The sequence below is a fragment of the Rutidosis leptorrhynchoides genome, chromosome 5 (genome assembly GCF_046630445.1).
Source record: "Rutidosis leptorrhynchoides isolate AG116_Rl617_1_P2 chromosome 5, CSIRO_AGI_Rlap_v1, whole genome shotgun sequence".
NCBI classification, from domain to species: domain Eukaryota; kingdom Viridiplantae; phylum Streptophyta; class Magnoliopsida; order Asterales; family Asteraceae; genus Rutidosis; species Rutidosis leptorrhynchoides.
Window position 1 is genome coordinate 401,373,393 of NC_092337.1, and position 16,135 is coordinate 401,389,527.

At 38.1% G+C, this 16,135-nt stretch overlaps 1 protein-coding gene across 1 annotated transcript; it reads right to left on the minus strand.

Moving 5' to 3' along the window:
- Positions 1-8,623: 8,623 nt before the first annotated feature.
- On the minus strand, positions 8,624-11,050 carry LOC139849879 (uncharacterized). The gene has a single exon (XM_071839493.1). The coding sequence runs from the start codon at positions 11,048-11,050 to the stop codon at positions 8,624-8,626; it is 2,427 nt and encodes an 808-aa protein (XP_071695594.1).
- Between the last annotated feature and the right edge of the window lie 5,085 nt (positions 11,051-16,135).

The window sequence follows — 16,135 nt, forward strand, 5'->3', positions numbered from 1 at the left end:
TAAGCATCCAAAAACCCAGGTAATTATTATTATAAAATAATAATTAATATTTCGCAGTCATAATATTCCGATTATGACAAAAGTTAAACGTGCGCGCAAGTTCGCGGTTTATTCGAAACGTCAAATAACACTAACGGTTATAAAGGCTTCCAATGATCAAGTTATGTATCCTACGTACTCTAAGGCACGTTTTAACATATAAATGGAAGTAAACCACGTAAATAAAGTTTCCAGAGTATAAAGTAACACAGTACGCACAAATACGCAGTTTCGCAAAAACACAAGGCGCAAAAGCAAGTCGAAAAAGCCGGGTCGTTACATTACCCACCTGTTAATGGAAATTTCGTCCCGAAATTTGAGGAGTGACAAAAAAAATTGGTACCATATTTAAATAAGAAGTAGCGTATCAAAGTTCCGAAAGATTCGTGGGCTAAAAAGTGAGCTATTTACCTTGAAAGGTACTCTGGCTTATAAAAGTAAGAATAGGTATATGCTATTAATTAAGTCTCTTAGGAGATCAATAAATTGATTTCGTTTCTGGTTAACATGAGTATGTTGTCTGAATATATCCACAAAAGAAAAGATGATGTTTTTAGCCTTACAGGCATCTTTAGTAAGCTGGATGCATGAAATACATCATGAATGTTACTAAACTCATCTAAAATATTGAGCGCTTATGTCGCAATACAAAGCTGATAGGTAGGATGGAAAACATGGTGATCATAACCATGCGATTTGATGTCTGGATAGTGTTAGCCACGGATTTTACTAACCCCTTGATTTCGAAAAGAGACCATAGGCATAAAGAACTCGATATTTAAGAACGTTTCATTTGACTATATGAATTGAAACTTTTGCTGAAAGTGAATAATCGGACTTATATGCAATGCAAGCCATAATTATCTATAGTGCCTTCAGGACGGTCTGAACTAACAATGAAGGATATCACCCAGTTTACCATACTGCAGGTGAACTTATCCTTAGATGGAATGAAAGAACAGTTCCATAATGTAACTTTATCCTTTCAGTTACATGTTGAAGTTAGGGTTAACATTAACTAGAACAATATATAGTTGTAACCAACGAAGAAAGGAATGTGTAGAGTAACCATATCCGTATTACAGATGTTTTAAGCAGTCCCTTCCAAGAGAATAACAAGATTCATAGATTTCTAAAGTATGTTACTTTACATTTCCGAAAGAGAATCACACAAAAGGTGTGATCTTTGAACCAGGGTGAACTCTTCGAGCGGTTTGTTCTGAATCTATCCTTATACTTAAGGAGATGCGTGGACAAGAAGATACGTGGACCCTTGGTCGTAAAGAACGGTTTACTCTAAGTGAAAAGAATCTCAAAATGATTCCTTGTACCTCAACCTACTAATTCATAGATATGATTTTTACGAGGATGTTGTGATTAGCCGTGAAATATTGAGAATAGAAACCCACCTAGTGCCCTTCCTACAATGGGGTGACCATTGAGTGTACCTCAGAAAATTGATTTATCGGCCCGCGATTTTGCCATGTTTAACCTTAAAAGGAACATTTTTCGAGTACAAAGACTTCCTAACAAATTTTTTTTTTTTTTATAAATCTGCCACCCAAAGTGGCTCAAGCGTTTTTAACAAGGATTTTAATAGTAAGCTTCATCCCTAACGGAGGGAGAGAAGAAGTGTGATCCCTACATGGTGTAGTCTAATACGAAAACCTTTAATAAAATCAACCGAGGAAGTTTTGAAAAACCTTTAAACGTTTGATGCGACAACATAAATGGAACGAAGTTCTTGGTAAATTTAGAAGTATGTATAACGAGTACCATTTGCACAAAATTATTTGACTTAAAACAACTCAATAAAGGAGCGATTTTTAATCATCTTGAAGGTATAACTTAGTATGTACTAACCCAAAATAAGTAAGGGTAAATTTATACATATATGATTTTATAAATCGCGTAAGTGATAGAAAAGTTTTTAGCACTTTCATTTGTCCATAAATCTCGTGAGCACTGCACAAATAAGCAACGTGTAAATCAACGTGTAAAAATTTTAATAAACATAGTTTTTCGTATTTAAGAGGTTACGAGTTGAAAAAGGTCGAGTGAAAAATCTTTGAATCATCGGTTGACATGTTACTAGGTAATGAAAACTAATGAATTAAATGTAGTTTTAATGATTATTCGAACTTAAGTCTTTGGCCCAAAAATGTTTACGTGCGAAGCCGTTGCTAAAAAGTGAGGTATGAAGGATAGAGCATGAGGATGAGAAGTTAATCGCTTCTTGACTTTGCAGAATGTCACACAGGTTATGGCTAATATTAAAGTCGGAATACTAATGATGTTAATATCGCTAGATGAGAATTTCCTTGGAATAGGTCAGGACTTTGAGTTATGTAAGATAGAGCATCGCTCCGACAGGTGTGAAGAATAAGATCCCTGGGGTAACGCAGTAATTTTGAATGGTTTAAGTGTTTGTGGATGCCCGAAGGCTCTGCATGACGTGGTAGTAAGTGCCTTCATCACATACACACACATGAATCTCTTAGTTTCGACAGTTGTCTGTCTTCATGATGACTTGGATACGAATAAGCAACGAAAAATTTTATATTGACAAGCAACGAAAATTTTATAGAATTCATTTAAGGTGACGATGTAAGAAAAGAAATTAAGTTCTTAGCAAACTAGGGTTATGTACAACACGTACCATTCAAGGTAAACTATCCTTTGAATAAAAGATTTGATTTGTAAAAGTGAAAGTAAAATTTCATATGTATTTGTCAAAAAGAAGTAATTATTTACTTTATTTTATATAACGTATACGATTTCAAAAATTTGCACGAATGGCAAATAAAATAAATTTATTTTTATTAAGTTTTGAGAGGATCGCACAGTAAAATAGTGTAAGTAAAATTTTGACAAACAAAATTTTCATATTTCGGAGGTTACAAGTTGAAAAAAGGTTGATGAGAATCGAGTAAAAGACTTTTGAAAATCTCGGGTGATATTTGAGCAAAAATAGTACGAGGATAGTAGCATGCAATCGAAAGCAGATTCGAAAGCAGATAGTAGCATGCAGTAGCTAGAATAAGCAAAAGCATGCAGCGGGTTTACATAGTAGTAAAAGGAAACGGTAGCATGCAGCAAGTTCATACGGTAGTAAAAGTAAGCAGTGGCATGCAGTAGTAGTAAGCAGTAACATGTAGTAATATAACACAGTAGCATGCAGCAGGTTCCGCAGAAACAAGTAAACTAGCAAGTTGTAGATTAGTCCTATTAGTGAATCCTACTCGGGTCGGTCCTAGACTCACTAATGCAACCTAATTCCCTACAACCAATGCTCTGATACCAACTGTGATGCCCCGTACAAAATCATTGTGTACGGTACATCAACAACATGATCATTACAAGGTCAAACACTATATGCTGTTTGAAAACCAGTTTTGCATTCATGAACAGATAACGTTTTACAAAAGATGAATAGGAAACATTAACATGAGTACATGATACTAAGGTCATTACAAAGCTATTGTTTTGAAAATAACATAAATTGGGAATGCAAAGTCAAAGTTTCATGCTTGAGACATCTCTAAGTAATGCAGCGGAAGTCAAACACAGCAAGTCTGTAACAGCAAGTCTATACACCGAGACTAGAACAGCAAGGCTAACAGCAGAAGCAACAATGTCTAAACACCTGAGAAATACATGCTTAAAAAGTCAACACGAATGTTGGTGAGCTATAGTTTGTTTGTATTCAGTAATGTAATGTAGGCCACGAGATTTCAGTGCTTCAAACAAGCGTTTCAAATCAGTAATTCAAATCAGTATTATAAAGTATATGTATAACCGTGGGCACCCGGTAACTAGACTTAACGTTTATAACCCCCTGAAAGTACACTTGGCGAGTGCGTATGTTCACGAAGTATTAAACACTCGTTAAATGCTAGCGTGACTAGCCCGAGTGGGGATGTCAAACCCTATGGATCCATATCTAAGATTCGCGTTCACCGGTTCAAAAACCAATGACTAAATGTTACCGAGCTAAAGGGAATGTTTCTGCCGTTGTATAACCCACACATATATAAGTTTAAGTACTCGTGCCTAGTATGTAAAACATAAAATCCGCATGTATTCTCAGTTCCCAAAATAAGTTAAAGTAAAAAGGGAATGCTATAACTCATAGTGATAAAAGCGGTAAAGTCGGTAATGAAAGTACGCAAGTAGTAAGTCGGTCCGAAAGGTCGTCAACAAGCAATACTAGAAAGGAAAGAAAGAAAGAACAAGTGTGTGTGAAAACCAAATGAGCAAGTGATTTGAATGAGAGGTAAATGGCTAGTATTTATAAGCAAGGGATTTGACAAGGATTGATGACATGGACAAGGGCTAGTATTTATAAGCAAGGAATTTGACAAGGATTGATGACATGGACAAGGACTAGTATTTATAAGCAAGGAATTTGACAAGGATTGATGACATGGACAAGGGCTAGTATTTATAAGCAAGGAATTTGAAAAGGATTGATGACATGGACAAGGGCTAATTAATTGGGTCACTAACTAGAGTAGGGTGGGCTTGAGCCCAACAAGGTAGAAAGTCCAACAAGACTAACTATTGTGCATAATTAAATTACTACGCGTAATTAAGCATCCAAAAACCCAGATAATTATTATTATAAAATAATAATTAATATTTCGCAGTCATAATATTCCGATTATGACAAAAGTTAAACGTGCGCGCAAGTTCGCGGTTTATTCGAAACGTCAAATAACACTAACGGTTATAAAGGCTTCCAATGATCAAGTTATGTATCCTACGTACTCTAAGGCACGTTTTAACATATAAATGGAAGTAAACCACGTAAATCAAGTTTCCAGAGTATAAAGTAACACAGTACGCACAAATACGCAGTTTCGCAAAAACACAAGGCACAAAAGCAAGTCGAAAAAGCCGGGTCGTTACAGGTTTCTTCCAACAGCAACTTCGATCTTGCTTCATAGAATGATGGGAGATCGGCTAATTGGGTGAAGTATGTCCCAACCGTGTCGAAATTTTCATTCAAACCGGCTATTAATTGGAGAACCATACGGTTATCAGAGACTTTATCACCAACATTACGGAGTTGATCGGCGATGAATTTAATTTCCTGACAATAGGCTGAACAGTCTGGAAAGTCATCAAGACGAATCGTGTTGAACTGCCTTTGAAGATACAAGGCACGAGAATTCTTGTTATCCTGAAACGTGTTCTGTAAACGAGTCCACGCACCTGCTGCAGTAGTTTCTTCTTCAAGAATATTGCTTAAGAGATCGTTAGAGATGGTGCCATAGATCCATTGAAGGACTATGGCATCTAAACGATGCCAGAGTGCATCTTTGTTTGTGTCGTTGGTGGTGTTTGTAGAATCAGAGGAGCCAGAATCAGTAGCAACAGCTTTGGGAATAATATGATCCAACACATCATAAGCAGTGCAATGGATTTTGAAAAGATGAGCCCAGGAGGTGTATTGTGCATCTTTGATGTTTAGGGTGATAGGGATGAGGTTCTTAATGTTGGAGATTGAAAGAGCAGGGTGATACAATTTTTCGGCCATTGAAGATTGAAGAAAAAAAAAAGAAATCGGCAGTAGGGTTGCAGAAGAAAAAAAATGAGGGATCAGCCTAGCCTGATACCATGTAAGTGAATATGAATTTGATTGATCACAATAGTGTTGGTTTATTTTGGCTAGTAGAAGATATGTTTATCCCACATTGGTGGGAGGAAGATGTGAGGGGTGAGTGACTTGTTTATATAAGAGGGGCTAAGTCTTCATTCCAAATCGCACCAATCAATACACTTTAAGTATTTGATTATTTCTTTCTTTCTTACCCCTGTTTGAGAGTTGTATTAGTTAAATATTTTTGGAGAGTGTAGTTGGCTTAAGAGAGTCGTCTATATCATTGTAACAATTTGTGATATAGTGTATTTCTCTCTTTGGGGTGCCGGTGGTTTTTCTCCTGTTTTGGAGTTTCCACGTTAAATCTTGTGTTGTGTATTATTTTTATTTCTTTACTATTATTGTTGGGCTGGGTGGTGGGAATTAGTGAGACCGTAATTTCCCAACAACTGGTATCAGAGCGTCAGGTTTGACGAGGGTCTCGGTTATAGGAGTCGGAGTATGCTCTGTGGTTGCCACGGGAGTGGATCGTCCACATCAGAAACGAGTTCTATCGATCGTATAGGGTATCTGGTTAGACAATATTTTTTCTGATTCGTAGTAATAGTTGGATTTGTTAGTGGCGAGTTGTGGATTTCCGATTTAAAGGGTCCTGTCTACCTGCTACATCTTTTGGCTATTCGAAACGTGAGCAAAATCAGAGAAAGTGTTGTTTATAGGATACGGATACAATGTCGAAGTTCAGTCCAATGAGGTTTGATGTAGAGAAATTTGATGGGAGGATCAATTTTGGCTTATGGCAGGTTCAAGTCAAGGATGTGTTGATTCAGTCCGGTTTACACAAGGCTTTGAAGGGTAAACCCACCCTTGTTCCTGGCAGTGATTCTAGCAGTAAGTTTGATGAAGAAGAATGGGATGATATGGATTTGAGGGCAGCAAGTGCGATTCGTTTGTGTCTTGCAAAGAACGTGCTTACAAATGTGCACGGGTTATCAACGGCAAAGGAGCTTTGGGTTAAACTAGAGCAGTTGTACCAGGGCAAGGGCATCTCAAATCGGTTGTGTCTTAAAGAACAATTTCATACTCTGCGTATGGATGGGGGTTCAAAGATTTCAGATCATCTAAGTATTCTTAACGGTATTGTTTCGGAACTGGAGGCTATTGGAGTTAAAACGGATGATGAAGATAAAGCTTTGAGGTTGATATTATCTTTATCATCGTCCTATGAGCACATGAAACCTATTCTAATGTACGGGAAAGAAACGTTGAAGTTTGAAGATGTTACTAGCAAGCTCCTATCCGAGGAGAAAAGATTGGAAGGTAACGGAGTCTCGTCATCAGAAGCTACGGTACTGTTGTGTTCGGATAGGCAGAAGAGAAACTCTAGAAAGAATCTGACATGCTGGAAGTGCGGGAAGACTGGACATGTAAGGGTTAATTGTCCCGGTGGAGCTAATCCGGCAAATGGCTCCAAAGACGCTAACATTGTCTCCGTTGTTACGGAGAGTGACGAATTCCTCTGAAGTCACGTCATCCTCATGGTGTGTCCGCGCCACCGTGGAAATGGATGTTCGTTAGCGGTTCCACAATTACACATGGGCATTGGTTTGGCGTTGATGCAGGCTGTGTGGTGGAAACTGATGTTGTAGCTGATGGGACTTCCGGGAAAGCCAAACAGGGAAGTTGCACCATAAAGTTTCAGCTGGTTGTTCAACAACATGTGCCGAGGTGAAATGCTTGGAATGTGATATTCTAAGTGCTATACTCTTAATGGTGGAGTATGATAATTCTTGTTAAGAGTTATGATTGTCTGTGATGACAATGATTGTCGGTTTAGACAATGTTCGATGAAGATGCAAGTTTTGTCTCTTGAGAGATAATGTCAACGGCATGAAGATGAGGATCTTGAAGTTGTCGTCGAGGAAGCGTCTACATCGGTTATCCTTGCAATGTGGAAGCATGGTTATCTTCTTCTATCCAAAAGGTGGAGATTTGTTGGTTTATTTTGGCTAGTAGAAGATATGTTTATCCCACATTGGTGGGAGGAAGATGTGAGGGGTGAGTGACTTGGTTATATAAGAGGGGCTAAGTCTTCATTCCAAATCGCACCAATCAATACACTTTAAGTATTTGATTATTTCTTTCTTTCTTACCTTTGTTTGAGAGTTGTATTAGTTAAATATTTTTGGAGAGTGTAGTTGGCTTAAGAGAGTCGTCTATATCATTGTAACAATTTGTGATATAGTGTATTTCTCTCTTTGGGGGGCCGGTGGTTTTTCTCCTGTTTTGGAGTTTCCACGTTAAATCTTGTGTTGTGTATTGTTTTTATTTCTTTACTATTATTGTTGGGCTGGGTGGTGAGAATTAGTGAGACCGTAATTTCCCAACAAATAGCGTACATGACAGCCCAATATATACACGTATGAATGATATCTTTGCCTAACCAACTATGCTATCGGCTAATACTGTGATACATAAGGATATCTAAAAGAACATAACAATTCATTGTTATGTGATATCTGAATGACTTAAGTGCACCAAAATGAAAGTATTTATGATGTGTCATCAACACAATAATAATAATAATTTTATGATATATATGGATATATACAAGAACATAACAATTTATCATTATATGATATCTGAATGGCTTAAGTGCACCACAATGTAAGTATTTATGTTCTGTCATCAAATTACACACAATAACCATAAACCGAAAAAGAAGAAAAAAACGATAAACTGAAATTCATTACATACAATGTAAATTCAAATACTTTGATGCGTACAATGAATGTCATACATTTTCATGCACTCGAGCCTATATAAATCCCCTACATAATTCCAATTACAAGTAAAGTACATAATGCCAATTACAAGTAAAGTGAAACTCAAACAAACAACATATACTAAAGATAATAGAGCAAATATACATGTTTCTAGAACTCAAAGGTTATGAGTTCTAAGGGATCGATTGCTTCATTAATGAAGGCTGCCACTCACCGGTTGCCTCGTATGAAGGCGCCACTCATCGATAAATGCCATTTTATCAGGATTCATGTTTGGTAGTTCACGAGCTTCATGTCTATTTATAATCTCAGTATACCTACCAAGAAGCTCGACTGCAACCTCAACACTCGCTACTCGTTTTTCTATTACACTTTCATCGCATTTCATCCTAATGACTCGTGGTATGTTGGTTAAACAAGCAACCAGTATGTCTGCAATCATAACTTTTATTAGTTCAAACAACTCCTCTTCTCTAATTGGATGAATGTTCCTTTCGTCCTCTTTTCTAATTGGATGAATGTTCCTTTCGTCCTCTTCTCTAATTGGATGAATGTTCCTTTCGTGTTTAAGCAATATTGTTTGTGCAATGCGATACATTGAATTTGCAGCAATCAACTTATATGAAAAGTTCGCTACTTGCTCTGTGTTGATACTTCCCGTGGATTCTGTCACGATATCTTTTGCTTTATCAGCAAACCATTTTAGAATCTGTACCGGCGTTCTAATTCCATTATAAGCATTTCTTTTTAAACTATTCTCTAACCACTTACAGTGGTCTTCGACATCTTGCCACAAGGAAGTAGCTGCATTATGAATATTTACATATTCACTTGCACTGTTGAGGCTTTCTTCAACGAAACGTGTGTAATAAAGACCTTCACCGACACTTTTGAACAAGTTGTCGGATCTAATATTTGGGAGAGAAATCGCAATACACGTTAGAGTTACTATTGGCAAACTCCAGTTGTTAGGAATTTCAGCAGAATGAAGAGGCTGAACTTGATCCGTGTCGAAGTTCTCTACTGAAAATAAATCATTAGAATTATTTTCAAGAAGCTTCAAAAGATTGTGATCATGTTGCTCCTTCACAGCGTTCCTGATTAAGCGATTCATTGAGTCTGAAAAATATTTGACTGCTCTCTCCTTAACACTCTCCTCGTCTTCAAATTGCAAAACATACTCACGAAGGCCTTCATTCATATACTCACTGGTTGAGTCAATGGGTGTAATATGCAACGTTTTCTTCAATGATCTCATAGGATAAGAAGTGTACCAAGAAAATACTTCTGTGACTTCTAGGATCATCCGTATCATTTTGCAGGTTACAACAATTAACTCTTGAAATTTAATGCAAATGCTTAGAAAGACGTTTTTCAAGTTACGGACAATTTTTTTGGATCTAGGGCTACCTGATAGAAATAGTATTTGATGTACTTTCCACTCATGCAACTTCTGGGTCCAGTACTTCTCTACCTTAAACTCCATCAAAACGTTCCTACTCGACCTAAAAAACCTTGTAAACGATGTGTATCTTATCATTGGGGCAACGTTACCCACCATAATCCCATAGGTCTGTATTAAAAAAATGGCTAACGTTGAATCCTTGTAGTCAGACGAGTTATTTGAAGATCCTATAATTATATTATAACAAATTCCCAAAATCAAAGGCATGTTGACTGAAGCAATTGCATCAGATGCTAAAATTAAAGGATTGCTAGCTATAACAAACTGAGGGTTACTGGTTTGAATCATTATCCAATGTCTTGTCACATATAGTCTTAGTTGGTCAAGACTATTTTGTTGTGGTTGTTGATCATTTAAAGTCGTCTTCTTAATGGCCTGATACTTGAATTCTAAATTCTTCTTAACGGCTGGAATTGTTATAGCAGAAGAAATCATTAATATTAGTAAACATACCATCATAGTCAAATATATGTACACCATATGGATGTGCGCTACCTTGATGATCAGCAGATATTTAATAAAATTTAGATAAGGAGGATATATCAGATCATCATCACCCAGATGATGACTATCGATAACGCCAGTCATAATCTGAATGCAAACATTCACAATTATGGTAATAACAAAAACGACCAAACCTATGACATTGACATAAAGTGACTTGCTGCTCATAGATGCCAAAGAAGGCATTGAGTTAGCCATAATTGTGCACATGAAACCCAAACTTGTTAACTTGGCTGCTTGATCGATATCACCTGGCATCGGAGTAGTCATGTCCAATGACAGTTTCATTGCGACAGTTATAACTGTGATACAAGCTGCATTCAGAGAAAAATACTTACAAGGAAACCAAAATTTTCCATTTCGATAACCGTGCAACAAATCAGCTGCCATAGCAGCTGCACAAATCAACGATGCTGCTGCAATGTAGAACCCAATCCACACCATAGGTCTGCTATACTTGTCACTAGCTTCCAAGCCATCTACTTTTCCGCATAACTGCACCAGGAAGTTAGCATCTTCATTGGTTAGATCTGCAGAGGAACCATCTACATAATATTCTTTGTCTTCCATGTAGCTTGGGTAAAAGGAAATCCCTTTAGGAAGTATAGTTTTCAAGATCTCGTAACAATCAGTTGATGAATACGAACCCATGTTAGAATTATTTTGGTGATAGACAATAAAATGTGTATGTAAGTATGTTGGTGCTAAGTGTTCATTAAATAGAAAACAAGCATAATCAAGTGTACGTATACACCCAGAAATTTCACAGTTAAATAAAAGTCAACCTTAAATGTAAATGATACTCCGTACTATTATTAACAATTTAATATTAATATTCAATATTATATTATTGTTGCGCAAAACCTCCCCTATAATGTAATTTGATGCCCGACTATTATTATTATTATTCCATTTCCATTTCACTATCAAAGAAGAGTGTAAGGTAAAGAACAAATATTTTTTATTGAAAAAAATGATCATGCATATTTTAACCGTGGGGTTTAATATGCCTGCTCAATACATAAGGAGGGGTTTAAGGATCTTAGAACGTGGCTCTCCGGTCCGGCTACCGTGAATAATCCTGGCCGACATGATGTTGTCGGCGGGGTGGCCAAGTGATTAAGTCCACCTCTGATAACGGTCGTCGATCAAGAGGCCCCAAATAAGGTCGTAGGTACTAGCTTACGAAAGACTAACCTGTTAACCTTGAAGAGATGCTGAATGATGCTGTTTTGCGTAATGTATCTCGTGTGTGATAGTTACGTAATATGCCGTGTCTGGTAAATGATGATTAGGGTTTGTATTTATAGGCAAACCCTAATTCTAGAACCATCCCAGATCACGTTAATCTCATCCATAACTGACTCCCCCGAATCACGGATATAATTATGGAAAAGATATTTACTTGACAGCTAAGCAACCGCCGTACCGGGAACAAAGGAATCAGATACAATCCGCATACCGCATAGCGCACACAAGCACACGCATACGCACACTATTAAGCGTCCGCATGCATATGAGGTGCGCATGCGGGTTGCGGTATCATTATGTCCCCCCAGTTTGATGTTATATGACGCAAGACACATGACATCAAACTATTATGCGGAAAAAACAAGAAAACGGATAGCATTTAATATTCCGCGTGCGCCTCGATGCCATTAAATGCCTGTCACAATCGCAGAAGCCCATTCGGCGGACATGACATAAAGTGGCAGTGTGTCAGGCGCGTGCCAACCACGCGCGTACATGTAATCATACCCAACTGGCATCCACGCGCATCAATAAAGTGCTGGCCGTCGATTGCGTAACACGTGTACAACCACGATCACACCACTCCATCCCATGACTCCCAATCTTCCCTATAAATACCCCATTTTGCAGCTCATTTCCACTTTCCTGCTTCAAGCTTCCTCGTTACGCTGCCAATTTGAATTCCGATCAAAAATCAAACATTCCGGCCACCATTTAAAGGTTAGTATTCATCCGATTACTCCTAGAAAATGACTAAAGCTAACGAGACATATGTAGATAGCGTAGAGTCTGTTATAGAGCAGAAGCACATAGATTACTTAGTGAAACAGTATCCTCCCTTAGCCAAGTACAATCCGGTGCCACCCCTACCCCATCAGCGTGCTCACGAGCCACCGGAGAAGAAAGTGGCCATCTATGAACATGCGTTCAAGCATGGTAACTTTAGGGTTCCTCCATCTGACTTCTTCTTAGGCGTATTAGATCACTTCAGAGTGGGATTAGGGCAACTACACCCGTACGCCATAGGCAAAATAGTTCTGTTTGAAATGTGGTGCGCCGCAATCGATAGGGTACCGTTGGTTAAAGTTTTCTGTCATCTATACCGCCTAGCCAATCACCACAAATCCTGGTTCACCTTCTTCGCCCGACAAAATTTCACCAAAACCCCAAAGTCGAATGCGGGTAACTGGAAAGAAACTTTCTTTTTCATTGACCAAACTGTAGTTGGTACCGCTTTTCCGCAAACGCTTATATGGTGCGAGAAGGTGGAAAAGGATGTGAACAAAACCCCGGTCCTTGATGACGAGGAAACAAAGCTGTTAGCGGAGTGCGCTAACGCACAGCTGGTGCACCGGTCATACGGGAACGTGATGTTGCGGCTAGGGAAGATATCCGCACACTGGCCATGGGAGGATGTGCGTCCAGCCATAGTCAGACCGGATGGAAAGGGTAGGAATAGTATAATCACGTACTAACAGTTTGCTATTTATGTGTTCTAACGCATGCGTGCATGTTTGCAGAGATGAAGATGAAGAGAGTACTGACTGCGGAGGAGATTGCGGGCATCGCCTTCCGCAAACAGAATGTGAACCAGCCGTTAGAGCAGGAGAAGACTGGCGAGAATGCACCTGCCACCTCCGGCAATAAGCGCAAGGCCGCCGAAGCCTCCCAATCCCAACAGAAGAAGAAGAAACTCACTCCCAAATAGAGGGAGGACAAGCGGAACGATAACTTCGTTCCCATCGAACCCCGTTCTGCGGATCTACCTCCCCCATCATCTGGTAAGAGTTCTGCTTGCGCGCATACCGCACATTTAAGTTTGCACTTATTTAACCACTTATTAATACGCAGGGCATGCGGAAGAAACTCATCACACCTCACCGCGGGTCAATCTGGACCTTGAAGCTACTGCCGAGTCAAAGGATAAGACGATACACCTGGACTCCGAGTCCACACGAACCCCGCCACACGGTAACTTCCGATTGGCAAACCTGGCGCAGCTCACCCAGTTATCGGCGGAAAACGCCGCAGAACAGTCCGCCTTCCTCCAACAAATCTTCCCGGCTGAGTTCCGCAACCAACTAGCCGCACTGCCTTTTAATCAGGCGCTCAACGCCTTCGTCCAAAACGGCCTTGTCTTTTTTGGCATGGTTGCAGATCAAGCCCGCCGTTCGACTAACTTGTATCAAGTGGCCTTGCGGAAAGAAACAGAGCTAGGGCTGCTGCAAGCGGGGGTTGATCAGGTGAAGAAAGACAGGGACGCCGCAGAAGAAGCGCGCAATTTCTCTATTTTTATGCCCTTTCCCTTATTATTTTCTTTTGCCTTTTTAAATTCAGTTGGGGTAATTTCTATAACATCATCGGAATTCTCGTGGGAATCCGATTCATCGGAGAATTGGTAATCCTCCCAATATTTTGCTTCCTTGGCGGAAACACCATTGACCATAATTAACTTTGGTCGGTTGGTTGAGGATTTTCTTTTACTTAACCGTTTTATTATTTCCCCCACCGGTTCTATTTCTTCATCCGGTTCCGATTCTTCTTCCGGTTCCGATTCTTCTTCCGGTTCCGACTCTTCTTCCGGTTCCTCTTCGGGAACTTGTGAATCAGTCCACAAATCATTCCAATTTACATTTGACTCTTCATTATTATTAGGTGAGTCAATGGGACTTGTTCTAGAGGTAGACATCTATCACATAATATCAAACACGTTAAGAGATTAATATATCACATAATATTCATATGTTAAAAATATATAGTTTCCAACAAAAATGTTAAGCAATCATTTTTAAAGAAAACACGGTCGAAGTCCAGACTCACTAATGCATCCTAACAAACTCGATAAGACACACTAATGCAAATTTTCTGGTTCTCTAAGACCAACGCTCGGATACCAACTGAAATGTCCCGTTCTTATTGATTAAAAACGTTCCATATTAATTGATTTCGTTGCGAGGTTTTGACCTCTATATGAGACGTTTTTCAAAGACTGCATTCATTTTTAAACAAACCATAACCTTTATTTCATCAATAAAGGTTTAAAAAGCTTTACGTAGATCATCAAATAATGATAATCTAAAATATCCTGTTTACACACGACCATTACATAATGGTTTACAATACAAATATGTTACAACAAAATAAGTTTCTTGAATGCAGTTTTTACACAATATCATACAAGCATGGACTCCAAATCTTGTCCTTATTTAAGTATGCGACAGCGGAAGCTCTTAATAATCACCTGAGAATAAACATGCTTAAAACGTCAACAAAAATGTTGGTGAGTTATAGGTTTAACCTATATATATCAAATCGTAACAATAGACCACAAGATTTCATATTTCAATACACATCCCATACATAGAGATAAAAATCATTCATATGGTGAACACCTGGTAACCGACAATAACAAGATGCATATATAAGAATATCCCCATCATTCCGGGACACCCTTCGGATATGATATAAATTTCGAAGTACTAAAGCATCCGGTACTTTGGATGGGGTTTGTTAGGCCCAATAGATCTATCTTTAGGATTCGCGTCAATTAGGGTGTCTGTTCCCTAATTCTTAGATTACCAGACTTAATAAAAAGGGGCATATTCGATTTCGATAATTCAACCATAGAATGTAGTTTCACGTACTTGTGTCTATTTTGTAAATCATTTATAAAACCTGCATGTATTCTCATCCCAAAAATATTAGATTTTAAAAGTGGGACTATAACTCACTTTCACAGATTTTTACTTCGTCGGGAAGTAAGACTTGGCCACTGGTTGATTCACGAACCTATAACAATATATACATATATATCAAAGTATGTTCAAAATATATTTACAACACTTTTAATATATTTTGATGTTTTAAGTTTATTAAGTCAGCTGTCCTCGTTAGTAACCTACAACTAGTTGTCCACAGTTAGATGTACAGAAATAAATCGATAAATATTATCTTGAATCAATCCACGACCCAGTATATACGTATCTCAGTATTGATCACAACTCAAACTATATATATTTTGGAATCAACCTCAACCCTGTATAGCTAACTCCAACATTCACATATAGAGTGTCTATGGTTGTTCCGAAATATATATAGATGTGTCGACATGATAGGTCGAAACATTGTATACGTGTCTATGGTATCTCAAGATTACATAATATATAATACAAGTTGATTAAGTTATGGTTGGAATAGATTTGTTACCAATTTTCACGTAGCTAAAATGAGAAAAATTATCCAATCTTGTTTTACCCATAACTTCTTCATTTTAAATCCGTTTTGAGTGAATCAAATTGCTATGGTTTCATATTGAACTCTATTTTATGAATCTAAACAAAAAAAGTATAGGTTTATAGTCGGAAAAATAAGTTACAAGTCGTTTTTATAAAGGTAGTCATTTCAGTCGAAAGAACGACGTCTAGATGACCATTTTAGAAAACATACTTCCACTTTGAGTTTAACCATAATTTTTGGATATAGTTT

What these genes read in the sequence shown, in the direction of transcription:
- LOC139849879 (XM_071839493.1), bottom strand. Translation starts at nt 11,050, where the DNA reads ATGGGTTCGTATTCATCAACTGATTGTTACGAGATCTTGAAAACTATA.